The sequence below is a fragment of the Equus przewalskii genome, chromosome 20, assembly GCF_037783145.1.
Source record: "Equus przewalskii isolate Varuska chromosome 20, EquPr2, whole genome shotgun sequence".
NCBI lineage: Eukaryota > Metazoa > Chordata > Mammalia > Perissodactyla > Equidae > Equus > Equus przewalskii.
The window spans coordinates 28507208-28530336 of NC_091850.1; the positions used below are offsets into that span (position 1 = coordinate 28507208).

Sequence of the window (23129 nt, forward strand, 5' to 3'; positions counted from 1 at the left end):
AGCAAAGTGCGTTCCTCACCAGCTCCTGTTTCCAGCTCCATTCCTAGGAATTGGGCAGGGAGAGCTCGTCCTTATTTATTTTCTTGTGGCCAGCTCCCCGAGCTGGTCCTTCCAAGATTTTACCTAGTAAAATCTAAAAACATCTGCATGGTATTCTTCCTAAGCATTGCCCTGAGCTCACTGCAATAATTTCACAAATGAAAAATTAATTCTCCTTCAGGGAGAAGAATAACAACAACATGCAAAGGTATAATGTAAAACTAATTTTTTTCTTTATTGAAAATACATCTACAAAGTAACACTTCTCAGTCCACACTGGGTGCATAGACATGCAGAGCCTGTGATGGGCTGGCGAGAGGATCATCCTAGAAGACCTGCTTTCCACCAGAAATGGTTAGTATAAAAAAAGATCACATTGTGTAACAGAATTAATTTGACATGGTTAATTTTTGCTCTATTGGTGTCATAAGATGACAGCCATGTACCTTAACTTGTAGTGTATTTCCCAAATAGAGCCTTGACATTAAATGGTTACTCCACCACAGCCTAACGTTAACTTTTGTATACACATAATGCTCAGGATCTCTATAAAAATATCTCTAGTTGTATATCAGAGGATGTACGTCTAAATTTTCAGTCTGTTAGCATAATTAAGTCAATTTTTCACCATTTTCAGTCAGAAACTCAAACCATAGCTGGTACTGTCCGACAGCTCCCCCTCTGCGTCTTTGACTGGATACTCCTTAGGGGCTACAAAATTAATCTTTAAACTTGGGAGCTGCCTCGACTGAAACTAACGCCCCTGCTGTTTTTCTCTTGGAACCACAGTGACAATGTCTTCATACTGATTCATCTTCCACCATTTCTCTCAGGGACATAAACAAAACAAAACCAAACTCCACTCCAGCTGAAGGTTTTGAATGACTTGAGAAGTGGAATTTCAACACAAAGAAATATCTTGTTTCTCTCATTCTAACAACTTTTGAGTATAGTCAAAAGCCTTTTCAAATAAGAGACCACCCACCCAGCTCACAGACCTCTATAAGAGAGAGAGCTCATTCATTTGACTTGTTTAAACTATATAAGAAGTAACCTTTTATTTTGATATGCAGACTTCCTTGGGGAATAATTTTGAACTGAAGAGAAAAAAACGTTTCTGGTTTTAAAAAAATGAACCTCCCCTTTTTTTATTATTCTTCCTTAAAGATGACCCATAATCTTGGTGTTTTAAAATCCTCTCTTTATAAAGTCAACCGTGCTCCACTCTTTCCTAGCCAGCTCTTTAGTGTTCCACAGTAAGACCATGAGCACCCTTGCTAGTTGCTAGTCTTACATTTTATTTTTTAAAAGCCTAGCCTCAGTGGAGGAGTGGTGGGAGACAGCCTTCCCAGAGCAGTCCCTTCAGTTTGGGAAGAGTAGGGAAGAAGGGAATACTTCCCCTGTTGGGAAGAACTGAGCAGAGTTTCATGAATAATTCCACTCCTGGGATAGCCTCCAGCCCTGTGACTTGTATAAGTGACATTTTGGACATAGGACCTGGTAAACCTCACAGCCATCCCGCTCCTACTTGGGAATGTTCCTTCCCAATAAATGTCCTTTCTGAAAGTCCCACAGTCCCTGGAATGATACTTGCTACAGGATGTTCCGAGGGAAATAGAGGGCAGGCTCGTTCACAACGCCACAGCATGCGTGGGCCAGAAGAGGCCATAAAGGCATCTAGGGAACTCATTCCTTTTAGAGATGAGAATATTGAGGCCTAGAGATGAGATGGAACTTGCCCATGGCCACAGGGAAATTTCACTTTATGTGCCTCCTCACAGCTGTGTTGGGTGTGTATTCATGTTGTCCTACTACTAATAAGATAAGGACACAAATCAGAACGGTAAGGGGAAAAAACCCTTCTACTGTCCAACTGACAATTGATTGTAGTTTATCAAGTTGTTTCATTTGGATGCTAAAATTGAATTGTATTCTGAAGGATTTTTAAGTTTTGAAAGTTGACTTAAAAGCATGTTTTTAGCCTACTCTGTTTGACTCTTTAACTTACTTAAAAAAATCACATTTACAGGATTGTGTGCCACATAAACTTCTAAGATCTGATCAAGACTATTTTTGATCTCTGTACCTTATGAGATAAGACTAACACGAAATGACTCAAAAATTTCAAATGTGGGATGAAAACTACAGATTTTGGCCGCCACAAGATCCTCCCTTGTTTTTGGATGAATATTTCCCAATCCTATCAGAGTAGAGAGGCAAAGGGAAGTAAGGGGTTTACTGGAGAGAATGAGTTGGAACAAGATGGAAACATTTCATAATAGTTTTCAAACACCTGGTGCTCAAGAAAGCGTTTTCTTTGTTGTCTACATCTTGGTTTCACTGTCAATGGGTTTTTCAGTCTCGCTTTCCTGGGCAATCAGCTGATATGGTTTCTTCATTTCATTCTCTTCAATCACTGAATTACCCATTTCAACATCTCGGTTCTTCAGTTCATGTCGTGACAAGTGCTCAACAATGCCAGCTCCAAGTGAGTCTCCCAGCACATTGGTGGTGGTGCGGAGACGGTCCCTGCGGGGAGGGTGGGGAGGAAGGAAAAACGAGGCTCCGATGAACATCATGTGATTTCAGCTCAGATTTTGAACCATTGGCTAAGTCTTTGGAGGTATCTCTTAAAATTCTGCTTGGTGTATCCACCAACTGCATGATTACATAACAGACTTATCAGGTTTATAATAGTAATTATTAAAAGTTATAAGGACATAAAGATTATGACTTTTTGGTTACTAGTTAAGAGTACCAACAGTAGGGAATGACCCTTCCTTTTCTCCTTTTATTTAAAATTTCCCTTTGATTCTCTTTCCATGACTCACCTTTCTTTATTCCAGCAGTTCCCAAAGTGTGGTCCAGGGACCCCTGGGGGTTCCCTGAGGTCAAAACTATTTTCAAAACAATGCTAAGACATTATGTGCCCCTTTCACTCTCATTTTCTTATGAATGTATAGTGGAGTTTTGCAAAGATTAAAACAGAACACAAAAGATATCACAACAGATTGAAAGCAGAAGCAAATAGGAGACTCCAGCTGTCTTGCATTAAGCCAGACATGAAGGAGATTTGCAAAAATGTAAAATGATATCATTCTTTCCCTTAAATTTTTGGTTTGGGAAATGGTATTTTTTCATAAAAATGTTATTTATATTAACATGTAATGAATTTAATATTGTAACCTTTAAGTGAAATTGCAATTTTAAACATTTCTAAGTTTTTCTCATGCGATAAATATTGGCAGATAGAACTCACACACATAAAAGCTTTTTGAATCTTCAATAATTTTCAAGTGTAAACGAGTCCTGAGACTAAACACTTTAAGAAGCCCAGCTTTATACCATAAAGTGCTCACAATGGTTGAGTGCTGACTGAGGGCTAGACAGTGGGGTGAATGCTTTCCATGCATCACTGCATTTAATCGTCACAGCACCACCAGGAGGTAGATGACATTGATGTTCCCATTTTACAGAGGAGGAAACATGGTGGTTGGGTAACCTGCCCAGTGTCACACAGGGAAGGGACACAAACACAGATCCAAGTGAGTGTGGAACCCCTGCTCTCCACTGATTACCCTCGCCCCACATATCATGCCTTGAGCTCACTGTCGGACTCCCCATGGTCATTAGATCTACTGAAGTCAACATACGTTGACTCCAGCACCTTCTGTGTTCTATGCATTCACTTTTGGCATCCTGGGGAGAAAGTTTTTGAAAGTGGAAGGGAGCTTGTGAGAGAAAAGAGGCAGAGGATGTCAGCTGGAAAGGTGAGGGAAAAGGGCAGAGGGATGGGCCCTAGAGGTCAGGGTCTGAGTGTGTGGAGCGTAGTTTCCTTGGAACTTTCCCCAGTGCCAAAAATCAATTCCATGCAATGACGCTAGCTCTCTTCCTGCTGTCTGCACACCCCCTCTCCCTGTTGGGATCAGATGGGACGTGTGTGCTGCATTATGCCATTGGAATGGGAAGCACAAAGAGGAAGGGCCTGAGCCAGCACGGGAGGCCTGCAGTTCTGTTCCAGCCACCATGGGTTGTGTTGTGCAATTCAGAAATAGCCTTGCTGATTTATGTTGACTGTGCAGACAGCGGGTTTCCCAATCCCTGAATAGCTTTATGGAGTGAGGAGTGTAGCAGCCAGATGTGCCCCACAGGCTGATAAGGGAGTGAATGTGACGGTGTCTGGGGCTTGCTCTCCAGATAAGGGCAGGGATCAGGCAGGCAATGAGGACAAACTACAGGCCAAGCTGCCCCTCTTCTCGGAGCTCTTTTGGCAGCTGTGCCAGGCTGCCTGGCGCCCTAGAATGACAGCAGGGGGCCCCGCGACAGCAAGCGGGGATGCAGTGGAGCATACTCACAGGAACCAGTCTACTGCAATGATGAGCGTGATGTCGTCGGTGGGCAGGCCCACGGATGTCAGCACGATGACCATGGTGACCAGGCCCGCCTGAGGAATCCCAGCTGCTCCGATACTGGCAGCTGTGGCTGTGATGCTGTTAAAAGAAGTTCCGAAACAGAAAACATTCGTACAAATCTCCCCTAATACAGAGTATACCCTACAAAACATGCCTGGCGGCAATGCCTGACTTGCCAAGTTAACAGAAGAGGCTGTGCTTTAGAAAAATGCAAAAGAGATTGTAAAACACCCATTGAGCTTATAATCATATTAGCTAATATTCATCAAGTGTGTATTATGTGCCGTCTGACATACCAAGCATGGCTTATCTCATTTTATCCTTACAACAACCCTTAGGTAGTTGCTCCTATTATTATAGCCATTTTTGAATGAAGAAGTTGGTGGCTATATACTTTCTCATGTACCTGAAAGTACTTTGTAAGGTCTAAAATGCTGTATAGTTACAATAACAATTTGTCTCTTACCATACCTCTATCTAAGTAGAGGATTGTCAAGATACTGAACTTGCATGATTAATGTGGTCAGAAAAGAAATCAAATCTATTAATTTAGAAGCAAAATGATTTATGAACAAAGTTCTCTAGCACTATAAATATTTTTTTCTGGAGGCTGTGTGGACCTGGTTTGTAAGACACATAACCTGTCTGCGACTGAGTTTGTTAAATGCCTAGTTGATAGGGGCATGTGAGAATGTGAAAATGTTTTAGAAATGGTAAAATATTACCTAGGTATAAAGTGGCATGCATAAAGTACTAAGTCTGTGGCAGAGACTGTTCATGGCTCCCCCATGTTGTTCTCCTTCTCTGGTACTAGAATTTTTAGCTGGAATGTGGCTGCTCAGAATGAAGACTGTATTTCCTAGCCTCCCTTGGAGCTTAGACTAAGTTCTGGCCAATGATACGTGGACGAAAGTGATCAAGCAACTTGTAGGCTGTGTCACTCCTCCTCTTCCCACTGGCTAAAATTTGGAGGTGGTGGTGAGCTATCTTGGACCACCTGGATGAGGGCAACACCCCAGGGATGATGGAACCACAAGCTTTGGTCCCTCACACTGTAGAACACCTACCAGCCTCGAGGCTTTGTGGAACAGAGGTGCTCCAGGTGACAGAAGGGCAGTTCTATCTTGGTTAAGTCATTGTTATTGTTATTATTATTTTTTAACTCTGTCACATGAAACTGAAGCTTTTTCATAACTCAGGGTTTTTCAAGCAGTATGCCGAGGTATGCCCAGGAATAGGTTATAAGTGAGCCGAGACACTCATCTCTCAGTCCCAGAGGAGCCAGACTGGGCCTGGGGCTCCCAGAACCCCCAGGCCAGTCACCTCTGGCCATGATCAGCTTCATCTTTTTTTACCCCAAAGCATCCTACAACTAGTTTCATTTCCCAATAATACAAAACATATATAGAGTCTAACGTAACTTATTTCTTTTTTTTGGAAGATTAGCCCTGAGCTTACTGCTGCCAATCCTCCTCTTTTTGCTGAGGAAGACTGGCCCTGAGCTAACATCTGTGCCCATCTTCCTCTAGTTTATATGTGGGACGCCTGCCACAGCATGGCTTGCCAAGCGGTGCCATGTCCGCACCCAGCATCTGAACTGGCGAACCCTGGGCCGCCGAAGTGGAACATGTGTACTTAACCGCTGTGCCACCGGGCTGGCCCCTGTAACTAAATAAACATACACACATACAAAAAAATGTGAGGAAGCTGATAGAGATTCAAAAAGACTAAAGTGACATAAAAACCAAATGCAAGCCATAAATCTAGATTTGATCTTGGTCTGGGGAAAAAGCTATGAAGGATATTTTTGGGACAACTGGGGAAATTTGACTATAGACGGGATATTCTGGAAGCATTTCTAAGATTCTTATTTTTGTAGTTATGTAGAAAACTACCCTTATTCTTAGGAAATGTATACTGAATTATGTACCAGTGAAATGTCATGAAGGCAGAGGAACAGAAAGAGAGGAAGGACGAGAAAAAATGGCAAAAAGTTAACAATTGTTGGATCTAGGTAGAGGGTGTTTGTTATGGTATTCTTTCAACTTTCCTATATGTAAGATAATTTTTATAATAAAAAGTTTTGAAAGAATTAAAAAAATTGGACTTATTTTGATCTCAAAAAGAAATTGCTAACGATAATTAAAACGTACATGAACACAATGAAGAGTAGGGTCTGCTCTGGATGTGAGGCCTAAAGTTTCCATTATACTTACTCACTGATCTGTTGCGCATGTGCGTGGACTATCTCTAGAAACATACAAAAGAAACTACCAAGTAACAGTGGTTGCCTCTGGAGAAGGAAAGGAAGAGATCAGGGGAAGGCATGGGAAGGAAAATTACCTTTCACTAGACACCTCAAATATAATAGTTAAAAAGATAGTCCACAGACGCACACAAAATAGCCCACCAAAATCAAATTCTCAACCTATTTGTCAGTGTGGTCTTTCATCTATTTTATGCTGCCCAAAAATTAACCCAAAATAAAATGTTAATCTAGTTTGTCAAGTGTATTTTTGTTTTCCAACTGTCAATAAAAGCTAACATATTTTAATGCCTTTTGAAATTGAAGTACAAGCTAACATTTGTGAAAAGAGAAATATCCATACTATGTATACTGCAGATTTTAAAAAGAATGAGCTAGATATATTTTTCGATGGTATGTTGATAAGCAAGCAGATCAATCAAGTGGCAAGCAGTATGTATGGTATGATTTCCTTAATTATGAAAAAAAGCGTGTGTGTCTATGCATTGGAAGGAGTCTTTACACACTCAAATTAACAGCAGTCACCTATAGGAAAATGGGTGTGATGGTGGCAGGCAAATTTCACTTTTTACTTTATATACTTTCATATTATTACAATTTTGTTATTAGTGAATGTGCACATCTGTATTTTTTAAAAAACTAATAAAAATATCTAAATATCAAAAATAAAACTATTCCCACAAACCCCAACCTCCTGCTTCTCTCTGATCGCCTTCCCAACCAGTTTCTTCACTCAATCCCTGATCACCATCTCATTGTTTAAAGTCATTCTTAAGAAGAAGTTATGTAGAACTTTCCTTGTACCTGATGGTAATAATCTGTCCAAAGTTCAGTTCAAAGTTGTTAACTTGAGCTATGAAAATGGCAGCCAAAGCTTCATAGAGGGCGGTTCCATCCATGTTAATGGTGGCCCCTACTGGGAGCACGAATCTGGTGACGCGTTTGTCCACGCCATTGTTCTCTTCCAGGCACTTGAAGGTGATGGGTAGGGTGGCAGAACTGAGAATAGTAAAATAGGGCAAGTCAGCTGACATCCTGATAGTTCAGACAGTGTCTGTGCATTTGGCATTTTGGACAGAGAGTTCCTTCCTCTTCCATGTGCCAATTTAAAGGGAACTAAGTCAGCACTTGTATAAATAGGGTAGCAGGATTAGGAACAGTGTGGGTCCCCTCACTGGGTCATTTGGCAGCTCTCCTGCTTCTGGGTTCCTTCGAGAGGCATCACTTATGATTATTGCTCCATCAAAACAGCCTGTGCTGAGTCACTCTGCCATCTCTCCCTCAGGCAAATGTCAACTGGAAGAGAGAGATGATGGGGGGCAGGAAAGGACAGCTGATTTCCATTTTGCCCCCCAAAAGGGTATATAGCCAGGTATTCCCTGAATCCCAAATAGGTCTGATTGGCATCAGAAGTGAAAGAGCCAATTTATACGCCTGAAAGTTTAAAACCTGGAAAAAATGCCTCTCCCTATCCCCAACCTGAGGGTTCTGGTTCAAAGTAGAGTTTGAGATACGTTTTCTGACAGGAGCAAACCACACATACATACACACCTGGAAGAGGTTCCCAGAGCCGTGATGAGTGCTTGCAGCAAGCCACCGATGAAAACCCAAGGGTTTTTGCGTGTTACCAAGAAGTAGAGGAGGGGCAGGACAATCACTGCGTGAATGAGTAAGCCCACGATGACTGTCACTGTGTACATGGCAAGCTGTCCCCCAATCACGCCCATGTCTTCCATCTCAACAATTTTCCCTGCAATCAGGAAGAGGATGCCCAGAGGGGCGTACCTATGTAGAAGCAACACACGCACAATTGGAAGTCTGATTTCCAACAAGCTATTCCACAGGAATTATCAAGTGATAAGAAAAAGTGAGACAGAGTTGATTTCCAAACTTTCCTGCCCAGGATATTATCAGGACTTGTAGAAACTGTGAGGTTCTTTCTTTTCTTTTTAAAACATAAATATGGCAGAATTAGGCCTCCTCTCACTTAGAATTTCTCTAAGTCACAATCCTTTTCCTCCTAAACTTGTGAAAAAAGGCAGGTACAGAGGTTCTGTTATCCACCTCTTTCTTCCTAGATAACTCTCCTTTCGCCATACCTGGGGCACTTTTCTGACCCTCAGATGCCACCTACTCCCACAGCCTCCCGCTCCCTTGCTAAGCGTTCTGAACTGCCAGGATCCACAGAACCAGCGAATCCACTGGATCCAGACTTCCGGGAGCATTTCCCACATCAGAGCCCAATTCCCAAGTTAAAGCAAGATGCATACAACGCCGTCTCAGTGTTTTAGATTTGCAGCCAGCTCTCTTACCCAAGGACCGCTTTCATTATTTTTCCCATATTACACACCATTTACAATATTACTTAGTAGTAGTCTTCAAATCAACTCTTTCACTTAAATAAATTTACTCTAAGAGGAAATTTTATGTTATAGTGCAAATGGAAAACTAGTACCATTTGCCATAAATAGAAGGCAACCGTAAAATAAAGTGAAAGCTATTAAAATGAACAGCTTGCATGTATGTTCTACCACAACCAGGACATAGCGGTTCTAATTAGGTTGTTACTACCCACAGGCTGCTACTGCCATTTGTGATCGTTCCCCTGTAGACTCGGCAAGAATGAACAACTGAGACACAAAATGACTTGTACACACTGAAACAACCCCGGTGGTTTAAAGGCCCCGCTGCTGGCTTTCAACTCCCTTTGTCTGATGTGTGCAGTAAACTACAACTTAACTCACACGGCCAAAAACACAGAGGCCAATCCCCCTTAAGGAGAAGGGTCTGCTGAGAACTGTGGAGGATTTATTTCAAAATGAAAAACACAATGCTCCTTTTAAAAGTCCTTTAAAAACACAAGCCAGGAAATTATAGGAGTACCTGTTTTCAGAAATGTAATAACTCAATGTTGAAGTGCAAGGGAATGTACAGCTAGAAAAGCTACATGTGAGGTTCATTCAGCGGCCCTGAATAGGCTTCTTTCATAAAAGAGGTGAAAGGTGGAGGCATTTTAATAATATGAAGATAAATGTCCACTTTCAGTCCTGCCAGGATTTCAAAGGAGGGCCCCCAGGATTTCAACTGGGGGCTCCTGTGGAGACCACATTCTGATCAGTCTTTGTGCCCAAGTTCATATCCATCTTGTACAAACTCCTGGAAAACAGATTTCTCTGGGCTTTAGTGACAATAAAGACAAAGGATATTTTTAATCATGTTGGTGAGTGCTTTTCTTAGAAATGGATGCCTTCCTGCCTCAGGTGCCAAGAAGGAGTCTGGATTAAAAATAAAGGAGAAAGGGAAAGCAACTCCCACACGAGGCCTAAACCAAAGTGTTCTCTCCCTGCTGGGGAGCGTTTACTTTGCAAGGTCAGTGTTTCTCTTTGCGTTTAGTCTTTTCCTTTGTCTCCGGCACTCAACTTTATTTGAAGGAAGTTTGGTTATAAATTGTGGCTTGGCATTCTATAATACTTCCCATGAGTCCTTCAGGCACGCAGCAGAAATGCCATTTACATATCTTTCTTAGGGCTGAAACAGGAGTGGAGATCTGTTTTTCTGATGGTCTAGAGGCCTCTAAGTTTGTTTTTCTCTCTACTGGAAATATTCCTCTTTTGGCACTTTGTATGGCTGCCTTCTCCTGGTCATTCAGATCTTAGCAAAAAATGCTACCCCCTCAGAGGCCTTTATGCACCACCTGTTTTATTTTATTTTATTTTTCATGGCACTTGTGACTAACACATATGGTTGATTCATTTATTTTCTGTCTCCCTTAAAAGAATGTAAGATTCAGGACATCCTTGTATGTTTTCTTCATTGCTATATCCACAGTGCCTGGTACTATATGCTTGGTACATAGTAGACCATCAATAAATATTCATTGAATAAATACATAGATATAAAATGGAGGAATGAAGAATGGGATCCCATTGGCACTGGGGTAAAGGAGCTGACACTTTTCAAAAATAAGAAAGCAAACTTATTAAGAGAGGCTAGCAGATAGATTCAAGGCCACTATAGGCCCAGGAAGTCATTGATTTTCTTGTGCTTACCCCAAATGAGATCACTGCAACTGGCCATCCTGCCTGGGGGCATCTACCTCAATACAGAACACATGTTGCTGGCAATAAGCATCTCGTACATAGCATACATGGCAAATGGAAATACATACCACATTATCACTGCTACCAATCTCATGATGGCTTCGTTAAGAGAATCAAAGAACTCTCTCAGGGCTTGCCCCTGCTCCTTCATGTTTCCAATCACAAAACCGAAGCACATGGAGAAGACAACTAGTCCCAGGGCATTGACCCCATTCACAGACCCTGGAACTGGGACCATCTCTTCTGTGATCCTCGTAAGAGTCTCCATGGCCTCTGACACATTGTTTATCACAGCACCCAGGAGTGTTTCATTGGACTGGATGGGCACTTTAAAGCTTCTCTTCTCATAGTTGGTTTTAAACTGAAAAAGACAAGGTACAACAGAGATTAAGGGTGCTTTTTGTTTTCTTCTTTGTACTCTCCTGTTATTCAAATTTACTATAATGATATACATTACTTTGTATTCAGAGATTAGTGTTGTAGAAGGTATCTGTCTATCTATATATCAATCATCTATCTGATCTGCGACAAACCCCTACTACTTACTCAGCACAGACACACATACACACTTCAATATAGAACAAATTGTAATAGAAAAGTAATATCAGGTGAAGATGTTGGACTAAATGTATACACGTGCTTTTGCTTTCTTCTGAAACCCCTAATAAAATGACTATAATGGGCTTTAGAAAAACTGTAAATCCAAATACTCACAATAGCCCATTTACTCTCTATGGGATCATGCTATAGGATCAAGCTCAAATCACTGAACAGCCTTTTGCTCATATTCCACAGCTGTGAAACAGAGATAACTGTGCTGGTTCTAACTCACAGGGTCATTGTGATGATCAAATTAAACCAAAATACATGAGAATATCTTGAAAATTTTAAAGTACTGTACTAATGTTGGCTAATGGTGCTCAATTAACAAAGCCCTTCAGGGACTAGACTTAGTCGGAGTTTCAATAGATATTAAAAATGAAAAATCCCAAAACAACAGTCTTCAAGGCATTCCTGACAGTATCAATTCTTAAGAATAGGTGCTTGATTAATAGTTGATGATGACAACCCATATCTCAAATCTATAGAAAAGTTTCTCTTCTTACTCAAGAAATGGTCTTTTCTTGGATGCCCCAAGCAGAAGATGCTGAGTATTTTACTGTGGCCATATGAAACAATTAAGCACACCCCTCTGTGATTATAATGAGAGCAGGATTCTTCGTCTTTATGTTAGTGGTAGCAAAGCATCAAAGAGAATAATAATATATGGATGTTGACTGGATCTAGAGTCTAGGGGAAGAAAGCCCAGTTGTACATGAAGTGCTGGGTCATTTCTCTACCAAGGTAAATGGGAGACTTTCTTGCCCAGTGAGAAACCACTATTCCCAAACAAGGACTCAGCCAGTTGTCAATACTGTGGACACATCTCTGAATAATCAGGGGTACTGCTGGTAATTTTAAGTAACAAAAGAACAGGCGCCTCTTTGTCTCTTACTCCAGTCAACTCTCAAATCTCTATTCCATTGGGGTGCTTATACATATTATGGATTATCTAGGGTAGATTTTCAATCTTGATTAGCTTTTCCTATGCCTCCAACTCTTTCCCCTTAGACATAGTTTGTAGCCTACACGGAAATTGCAACCTCGTTTGCACTCTGATCTCAGACAAATAGATCTGGGAAGATACATTAGCTTCTCCTTCAAAATCCTGTAAATGCAATCCAAAACCAAATATAATAAATCTGCTTGAGTTAGCACTTTTCATAGTGCTGCTAGAAATCAGCATTTTTGCCGTTATCCAGTGCCAGCTGACTAACTGGAATAGTCAGCCCCATGGTGCTGGGGTTGGCTGGTCAGATTGAAAGGGGCTGATTATTTATGGTTACAGTTGTTTTTGAATAAAGAAAGTTAGATTTTGGCGCCTTAGGCTTTTTTTTAAAGAAAGGATTCTGTTTGAATTTTGCAGTGTGTGCATGCATTATCTATTAAAAATAGTCAATAAAATTTTTAAAAAGGGAAATACAAAGGGTGACATAAAACTTGGTCCTCCATGAGGTTGAGGCTTTGTTTTATTTGTTTTACAGATCCTAAGCAGAAGAGTTAGGGACTTAGGACAAGGGTGAAGTGACATCATCCGGTGAAATATTTGGGAACTATTATTTAACCCAGAAGGTTTAATTGTTTTCCTTTTAATATATTAGGCAATAACGCTTTTTTATTCAAGTGAGGTTAGAATGAACTTTACTAATTTTATCCCCTAATAGTAAAATGTATTTGCATACATAACACAGAGAGCCAAGAGTTACTGGGATATGGGGCGAAAAGGAACTGGACCTCACCGTAGCCTCCAGGTGGGGGTCTCATCCCCCTGGATATGCCTTTCCAGGAAGCAGAAGGTAGGAGCAGAAAGAGGATTTGGAGCCAACACAATGGATTTGGATTCTGGGTCTGCCATTTACTGCTTATGAGATCTCGTGCCTGTTACCTAATCCCTCTAATTATCATACATGAGTTGCCTCATCAATGAAATGAAGACAGTGATATCTATCATATTTATGTAAGGACAAAATATAAACAGTGCCTGGCACATAACAGGCATTCAATAGATGATGATGCCCTTCCTTTCTGATATGGTTACTCCTTTAAAATCCATAAGACCCTTAGCAGACTTTTAAAAAACAACCCATTGATTTTTAAAATCAAACCCAGAAACTCGAATAATCTCCCTGATCTTTAAAGCAAGTTGTAAAGGTATCTGATACTGGAGTTTGCTTGCTTAGTGAGCTTTTGTATGTGGGATGTGGGCTCCGGGAGGGGTAGGGAGTCTCCTGATTAACCTTCTTAATTATTAACAGAGATTCAATGAGCTACTTGTATGCAAGACATATAGTGTCTGGCAACGAATAAGCCTTCAATACAAGGTTAGACCCACCCATCCCCTCCCGTCCTAAACTCCCCAGAAAACCCTAGCACTTTCTATCTGGTTGGCAAGAGAAGTGTTTCTTATTGCAGAGAAATGGGAAAAAATAAAATAAAATAAAAAAGAGGGTTCTACTCTGTGGTACGCCAAAGAAAAATTTCAAAGGTGAATTAGTGGCTGTAGAATGTTTACCTGTTTAAAGCAGGCTTCCACCAGATTTGGAGGGAACATATTCCTGCAAAGAAAATAATGGTCACTTGAAAAATTTCCCAAAGAATAAGTTTGCTCCTTAAATATTTTTTCATTGTGTCTAAGGTGAAGATTGAATTGAACCAACCAGCAAATGAAAAAAGAGAAAGGTTTTGGTGGATTTTATGACTTGAAATGGGACATATGGTCATCCCTAAGTGTGGCCCATGTAGTTCAGACTTTTTAGAAAGTCCCAAATTCAACTCATCTGACCTCTTGTCAGACAATAGGATGTTTTTGTTCAGATATCATATCACCAACTCCGCTCCTGGGAAGCACCAAAGTGAGAATAGAAATGCCTTTTGTCAAAAGCATTCTGGTTAACTGAAGCATTATTCAATAGTAGCCATTTTGGTATTGTGCCATGTGTCTAGGGACCGAGTGTTATGAACCAAATGTCATAGTTGCCATGCGGAATTTTGTTCTCCACGAAGTCCTCTCTAAGGTTTTCTGGGGGATAGAATATTGACTCTGAATTGCTGGAGCTTCTGAGGCTCTTTGGTGACCACTGGGGAGATGGCCCACAACATTTAAACTTGAGGCCCATGTGGCAGCGTTTGTCACCTCCTCAGAGCAGTGTTTGAGTTTACAGGGGAGTGGGGAGATAAGTGGCAACACTTTAGTTTAGGAGTCTCTAACTAACCAGCTGTGTGACCTTGGCCAAGTCATGGCACCCATTTAGGTCTCAGATGACTCATCTGTTAAAGATGAGATTGAATTAAACTATCATTAGGGCTCCAAGATTGAAGACTACAGGAGAAGGAGACAGGACCCAGGCAGCTGCAGAGCCTGAGATTCCAGCAGTTGTATGCTATCAAAGTCACATTTTAAGGTTATAAACTCTTGTTTCTTTCTTCCTCCTGCCTAGACCATCCTGCTTCCTTTTCCTTCCCATTCATGCTCTATGGTCTGTTTCCATAAACCTTGATAAAATGCTCAAGTCAAGTGACTGTTCGGGGCAGGTTAGTCATACAGGTCCCTGGGGCAAGGAAGAGCAGAAACACACGGCGCTGTGATGGATCAACCAGACTGGGAATGACAAGATCTCAATTCTTCAAACAAGGAGTAGAAATTACATAGAAACAGAATATAATAAAATACCCCTAATCCAAACTACCTGAGGGTAAAGTTCATGGAAAAATGGTGAAAAGCCTTAACTAATTGTGTGAACTAAATAAAATCACAGTTATTGGGTGACAACTTGCTATGAAACACTGTTCTAGGGTGGTTTGCTATCTTCAGATAATTGTGATTAACTCCATAAAAAGCATTTCAAGAAAAGGCTCTGTGGGGCTGGGTTCCGCTCACATACAGATGATACAAAGTCACCCATGGTGGGAATTGAGAGGTGCTGCTGAAGAGACATTTTTTGCCCAAATCTTTCTTGAATCTACCTGCCACAGACCCATTCCTTGACGTGGCATGTAGCGTCAAGTCCCTAGAAGGAGTTTCTTCCAGATGATCAAGGGAATCCTTTAGAACAGGTATCTAGGAGTGGCAAATGAGTCACTTTGCAAGTAAGTTGTGAAGAAGGGAGGAAAGGGCTAGGTTTGGGGAGACAGGCTATGTGGGGCTATATGGTAGAGAATGCTAAGCAGGTGGGGAATCTAGAGGCCTGAGCTGGGATAGCTTCCATTTGTCCTTCTAGATCTACTCTCCATCTTGCTCTGCACCCTGGGAGGCTGACCCTCGGACTGTAGCCTGTGGGTTCTCTCGTCTTCTGGCTTCCTGTTGGGTTTGTCCTGTGGGATGCACTGAAAGATCACATGGTAGAGGGACAGGGAGTGGATGGATATATTCTTCCAGCTCTCTCCCTCCAAATTAGAGCTATAGATCCTATCCTCATGGCCCTTTCCCAAGGCCACAGCTCTTCCTGAGTTCCAGTAACAGCTCCTTCTTTCCCCCCTCAGAGCTAGGGGTGGTAACAAAACAGTATCCTATTGCTATTAGTTCCCTGGTGCCTCACCATCCTTTGTAGGTTCCCTTAACTCTGCTCACACCTTTGCAAACCCTTTTCAATGATCCTTTTGGAAATGCAATATGCTTTCTGCCAGGACCTGACTGATGCAAGGGCAGGGGTGTAGACAGAGCAAGCAGGAAGGTGCCAGCAGCAAACTTTAGCTTACTTCATAGGTCTGTGTAAGACCCACTCCATCACCAAGTCTGCTTCAAGTCTTAGATAAGACTCATTTGTAATCAGTGTATGATTTGTACATAAAACAATGGTAAAGAAGCCATCCTTCAATCTTTAATTACTGATTTGCCAAAACCTTTCTTCAGAAGTAGTACAAAAGGAAAACCTTGGACCAGGCATGACCAGACAATCTCTAAAGTCCCTTCTGGAAATAAATTGTTGTGTATAACGGATGATGATACAGATCACAAGTCCCAAATCAGAAGGATCTAATGAACTGGCTATACTTGAATAAAAACTAGCCTTAAAGAGCAAGACTTGAGAAAAGTCAGTCAAGATTTATTAGGGCCAGCCCCGTGGCCGAGTGGTTAAGTTCGTGAGCTCTGCTTTGGCAGCTGAGGGTTTCGCCGGTTCGGATCCTGGGCGCAGACATGGCACGGGTCGTCAGGCCACATTGAGGTGGTGTCCCACATGCCACAACTGGAAGGACCCACAACTAAAATATACAACTATGTACTGGGGGGATTTGGGGGAAAAAGCAGAAAAAAAAAAGAAGATTGGCAATAGCTGTTAGCTTAGGTGCCAATTAAAAAAAAAAGAATTATTAATATTCTAAGGCGAGCTGCACAGTTGAGAGAACTGAGTGATCAGATTCCGAATCCAAAAAGCAAGGCTCTCAAAATCTATATCCTTTCCTTGCTCTTCTCACCTCTTTTACATGAGATGAGAAAATGGATCCTTTAATTTCTATCAGAAAGAAGGAAAGATATAATTTTCATTTCGAGCCTGGTAAGGCTCGTTCATTTGGACATCTCTTCCGGAGTTTGATTAGCTCCTCAAAACAAGAGGGGTTGGGTGGTCAAAATATACCCAAAGGACGGGCTTGCAAGGACATACCTGATCAAGTCCAGGAAGGCGTCTGCAGCTGTCACTTGTACAATTTTGCCTTCTCTGTGCATATTTTCCTTTGTGCCCTTCCCAGGATGGATGATGATGACAATGATTATGCCAATCACCACGGCAATGATGGTCGTAGTCATGTAATAGACTACAGCTCGCATTCCCATCTTCCCTGATGCCTTACTATCTAGGGCCGCCATTCCTGGTGAAGGTAAACAGAAGGAGATTTTCAGGAAGTCAGTCCAGGGAATTCTCAGTGGAAGGTAATGGGAATAGTATTTCCGTCTACACTCCCACACCCTCAGCCCACCCGGCAATGGGATTTTATAGATGATGTGAGAACTTTGCACCAAATTTAATCAGGGCATCACAAAAGGTGAAGAGAAAAGCCATCGAATGGCTAGGTATCAGCTGTGTCAGCAAACATGTGATCACGCTTTTCCGTCCCAAGAGTTGATTTCCTGTGGCCCTCTAATGGTTTGAAAGGGCAATCAAGTTCCTTCCTGGTTTACTACTAGCTGGAAGCTATGAGTGTGAATAGTGAGTACTCTGTGTGTGTGTAAAAAGAGATACTTAAAAAAAATTTCTAGCAGGATAATCTAAGCACATTTCAAGTTCAAGCATGGTGGTGACTCACACAGACTAACTGCCATTCAATTCTTTTAAAAGGATCATTGTTTTATACATGTACTCGGGAATCTTTTTTTGATGTTTTTAATGTGAAATTTCAGCTATTGTTCTGATCACCTACTGATTTATTTTCAATATGCATTTGAGGTATATAAAGCCAAAGTTCTCAAATAGCTTCTCTGCGGTTTCATTTCTCTCATCTCATCAAAATTTTTCAAAAAGAATTATTTTGGTGCAGTTCTTTCCCTTTTTGCACCTGCCTTCCTCCACCTGTTCCCAAGGCCTGGAGTACCTCATCTCACGCCAAACATTCTTCTTCCCTTCGTTCTTAGGCCATCTTCAAAGTCTACCTCCGGCAAGGTGTTCTCTTAGGTAAGAACGGAGGCATGACTTTTAACATTTCCCTAACTGCTCTAGCAAATGGAGCACATCTCAATGCTTCTTGGGATGGAAAAAAATCAGAAATGACACAAAACTCTCAAAAGATTAGATTATCTATGATAATATGGGTTCTTCTCTTTCATCAGCTATTTCTTCACTTTTTGTCTTCTTTCTCCTCCTTAATCCCGCTGAAACTCTAAAATCCCATCACAGTATAATCCAATTATAGTTAATTGGACTATTTTCTTTTCTACTTAAAATTGTGCTTCTATATAGTGTATTAAAAGGATACATTGTATTTCAATATCAGTGTCAGATTCTAATAGTAATTTAATATTTAGGTAGTGATCCTGTTCATACCAACACATTTAGAGTAAGGTATTGAAAAATAATGGTGTCCAAGATTGCCAGCTAACTGGCTGCGTTTGCCCAAAAATCTTGATACAAAGGTAACGAGTTTAGATGGGAACTGAAGCCAGGACCTTCAATTTATAATTTCATTTGTATTTGAATCGTATCATTCATAATTTTCACAATAAGCATATACTTAGTACCTGTTATGTTCTTATTTTTAACAAGAACCTATAAGGCAGATTGCAAAACACTTAAGTAACAGTGTAAGGTTTTAGTTAACAGTAAGTAAAATGGAGTGGGAACTTGAACTCAGATCTTGTGTAACTATTTTTAGTGTACTTTTATTTTAGTACACTAATTTTACAATAGTAAAATAATAACAATTTTAGTGTACTTTCTGCCCTTGAGAAAACCAATTGCAGCTCCCACAAAAGAGGAGGCCAACTTTGGCTTTGATACACGAGCTTAGCTTCTTTTATCCTTGCCCTGGGTTTCTTGAAACCCAGGGTTAAGTATCCATTTATTGGGATGGTGCCGCTTCAACACTTCACCAACATTAAAAATGGGCTAATCTGTTCTCATCGTGTCCCATCCCCTCATTTTCATCCTCAGATCTGAGTCACATCTCAAAATATCTTGGCTTTCCAGTGATTGAAATAATTCCTCTCAGAAGGGGCCCACTCTCTTGCCCATCATTGCCTGAGCTTGTCACCACTGAAGCCTGCAATTCTTCGGCGGGTGAGTGGTGTGGGCACAAGAGGCCGGATATCTCTGCTAGGGGGTACCGGGCAGCAGTATTTTCTTCCTCCGAGATGCTTTCTTTCCCTCTCGCCTTCTATTCTGTGGTGTGTTCCGTTCTCACGCCAACTCTTCTCTGACGCTCCTGCCCACTATTCTCGACCTATGGCTATTCAGAGAGAGTGCTAAGTGGTCAAGGCAGAGCACTGAAACGGAAGTGGCAAACACAGGAGGAGGCTTCAATCTCCCTCCCTCCCACCACGGGGACCATGAATGGGGGAAGTTGTCTCAGAATCCACAGCCACAGGCCATCAATTCTAGGAAGCAAAGTTTATAGGTGCGTGGTTTTTTCTTCTTTTTTTTCAATGAAAGCCAATCTGAAAGTATTTTCTCCATACTTCCTAACTCTGAAATAGCTGAAGACAACCACTGAGGCATTTTTTTAACAATGTGCCCAGAAGGAGAATCAACAGTCAAATGAGAGGCCTCATCACCCTCTGCATATCTTCCTCTGAAAGAGAATTAAGCAACAGCTGCTATTGTTTCAGCCAAGGAAGGGGTGGGGGATGTCTTCATGAACCGATTCTCCATGTAGGTCCTTTCCCTAAAAGGGGTCTGGTGTCCACCTCTGCTCTGGGTACTCCAGCATCCTCCTCCCCACTCCTTCCAACTCTCACTACTCCCCTCTTCACTGAGACAGGTTTGTAAAACCAAAGGGACCACCAGAAACAAGGCCACACACTGCCATCAGGGCAGACCAAACTCTTTGACCATCTCCTTTCCCCAGCCTCGTGAAATCTGAGACAAAGCTCTACACCAGAGACTACACGTAAGTGTCAGCTTGTTGGGGGCAAGGGTAAAGTACTGAATCACTGTGTAGAAAAGGGAACTTTGGCAGGAAGTGCCCTAAATGTTGGAGAAGGGGAAAGTTTGCATTGAGCCTTGTCACTTTAAAATATGTGGAGTAAAAGGGCAGTGGGGTAATAGGGAGACAGGAAGTCACTTGGGTCTGCAGATGCTTGTGGGAGTGTGTTCCAACTACGCGTTCATTGAAATACATAATTGAGAAACACATTCCAGAGCAAGTAGTAAAGATAATGATCTCGTCTGGTCTCTTTTCCTTCATTTGATCTGGGCTTTGCTAAACTGCCCCATTCATGACACCCTAACATCTTTATTATGAAAACAATCTGCCATCAGAATTGAGACCCTCCTGAAACCAAAAGAAATACTGTATTGTACTATTGTTACAAGCACCGTGATGGCTCTTCCAATTACAATGACATATTTGTAAGTTTAAATGTTTTGTATATTTTGAGTTAACTTTTGTGCTGGTCCACTAACTCACTCATCAAATCCTACCTCACATCAATAGCACATATTCATCTGATTTCACGACAACCGTATGTTTTAGATATTGTTGATATCATTTTAAAGGTGAAGATACAAGAGGCCAGAGAAGTTAAGTAACTTGTCCAGTGTTGCACAACTAGTAAATGACAGTGGCAGGGTTAGAACCCACACTCTCAACGGAGTACCCTTTCCACCATATCTCTCTTCTTATGGACAAGCTAGGAGTCACCCACAATTCATTTGCTTGTTATCCATGCTAGCTTTCTCTAACTTTCTTGCATTGGAGGTCAATGCTGAAATGGGCCATCTGGCTGAAGGAAAATTCCATGGAGGGAGGGAACTGTGGAAAAACTCTCACACATCCCTCAGTACTCCCCACCTTAAGGGGAAGTGGGTAAACTGGTCACCAGAAGGACCAGCTAGAAAGCTGATCAACCCACACAAGCTCCTCACCATTCCTAGAAAAACAGCTCAGAGCACGTTCCAATGGAGTGTGGAAGGCCATGAATACTTGTTGGCTGTGGGCACATGAACCTTATTTTCCTTTCTAAAATCAACCCATCAGGCCGGCCTGGTGGCATAGTGGTTAAGTTTGTGCGCTCCACTTTGGCAGCCTTGGGTTCTCGGGTTTGGATCCCTGGCGTGAACCTACACACCACTCATCAAACCATGCTGTAGTGGCATCCTACAAACAAAATAGAGGAAGACTGGCACAGGTATTAGCTCAGGGACAATCTTCCTCAAGCAAAAACAGGAAGATTGGCAACAGATGTTAGCTCAGGGCCAATCTTCCTCACCAAGAGAAAAAAAATCAACCCATCAATAACCAGTCATCAAGAAAGCAAGCAATCAGGGCCGGCCTGGTGGCCCGGGGTTTGCCAGATTGGATCCTGGGCACAGACCTATGCACCACTTATTGAGCCATACTGTGGCAGGCGTCCCACATATAAAGGAGAGGAAGATGGGCATGGATGTTAGCTCAGGGCCAATCTTCTTCAGGAAAAAGAGGAGGATTGGCAGCGGATGTTAGTTTAGGACTAATCTTCCTTAAAAAAAAACAAACAGAAAAGAGCAAGCAAGCAATCAAGCATTTCTGCAAACCTATCACATATTCACCAATTAGTCAAACATCTATAGGAGACTGAACAACATGCTTTCTAGAATGTAAAAGACTAAGATTTTGCTCCAAATAGCTGGCAGCAATCACTCTAAAGAGAGAGGAAAGAACGAAAAGAGACTTTCTTGATGCAAATAGTTAAATAAGCATTCACCTCTTTAGTAATCAGTTTAGCACAACAAATATGCACCAAATTCATGTTTTTTTTTTTTTTAAGGGTGGAAAAAGGAGTGTTTCATAAATATGTTATGTGGAACTCTATACTGTAAAATAGATTTCCTTTGGTATAATATTTGGTTTGACTTCTTGGATAAATGAAATACGTTTTCAGCCAAGTATTAAAGGATAACATATAAATAACGTCAAGGTCCCAAGGCTCTGTTATTTGCATAGATTTTATTCTCCCATCTGCTAGAAATCTGTGTCTTATACATTAACGTGTCTCGCAGTATACTTCCCCCAATAATTCCCGTCTCTGGTTTGGTAACATGAAATCTAAAGAAGGAGTCTTCTGTTACGAGTTGTCTTTCCCCTCACCCTCATGGTGCTTCATCGTTCTTCCAGCTCCACTGGACCAGGCCCAGAACGAATGGAAAAGGGGTGACAGCAACTGCTGACTCAAGAACATTGTTCTGCTTCAGCTTTTATTTTATTTTAGACGTACTTCTCCTCCAATGGGCTTCTCAAATATTCATCTAATGAAAGCCGCCTGTTCTCAACCCTCCTAGAATTTCAGGATGGGCAAATTTACAACAAGGAAATCAAGGATGAAGTCTAATATGTACCGTAGTCATTTGAATACAAGGTGATGATTTTTTTATAAGAAAGTTAAACTCTAAAAACACAATATACTTCATATTCGCAGATTGAAAAATCGGGTCTTGTGTTCTAACACAGCTGCCTACTGCTGGAGCCAGGGCACGGTGGAGCCCTCAGAAAGGAGAGGGAGCAAGGGCCAGAAAGCTCAGGGAAAAGGCAGTGGGGGGGTGGGGGGGTGGAGGTGGGGAGGGAGTGAGCACGAAGCAAATCACTTTAAACCTCTGTCGAAAACTAGATTAATTTTTTTCACTAAAATATTTTCTTCTGGCCCCTTTATAGACTAGACTGTACAAAAAAAGTAGAGTCCTATGATTCTATGGGTTCTGGAACAGAAAGCAAATCTTTAAAAGTTAGGTTAGAAATTGTTGGTAATGAATGACTGTATCACAGTTTTTAATCCCAATTATAAGCAGGTGATAGCCTCAGAACTTAATCGAAAAGACAATATTTCAAACTACTTAAGGTCAACCTCACACATTTTTAGAAGCACACTCTTTTTTTTTTTTTTTAAATTATGGCACAGTGGTTAAGAGTTCTGGCTCTGGGGTTAGAATACCTGGATTCTATTTCTGGCTCTGATACCACATGGCTGCTGTAAGCCTCAGTTTCCTCATCTGTAGAATGGGAACAATGAAGCTCCCTCATAGAGTTTTCATTGGCATTAAAGGGATTTCCATACAGAAGGCATGTAGCATAGTGCTTGGCACATAGTAAGCA

The 23129-nt window shown here is 41.4% G+C and overlaps 1 protein-coding gene across 2 annotated transcripts in view; it reads right to left on the minus strand.

Moving 5' to 3' along the window:
- Positions 1-250: 250 nt before the first annotated feature.
- Positions 251-23129, minus strand: part of SLC1A3 (solute carrier family 1 member 3) — a 75319-nt gene continuing 52440 nt past the window's right edge. The window contains exons 4-10 of one of the 2 annotated variants that reach the window (XM_008529440.2): positions 17018-17222; positions 13930-13972; positions 10886-11178; positions 8269-8502; positions 7522-7716; positions 4395-4529; positions 251-2568 (exon numbers count right to left, since the gene is read on the minus strand). In XM_008529440.2, the coding sequence (XP_008527662.1) occupies positions 2364-2568; positions 4395-4529; positions 7522-7716; positions 8269-8502; positions 10886-11178; positions 13930-13972; positions 17018-17222 (1310 nt within the window). In that variant the 3' untranslated portion in view covers positions 251-2363. Of the gene's footprint in view, positions 2569-4394; positions 4530-7521; positions 7717-8268; positions 8503-10885; positions 11179-13929; positions 13973-17017; positions 17306-23129 lie in introns of both variants that reach the window. The other variant, XM_070586985.1, reaches the window with a different exon arrangement.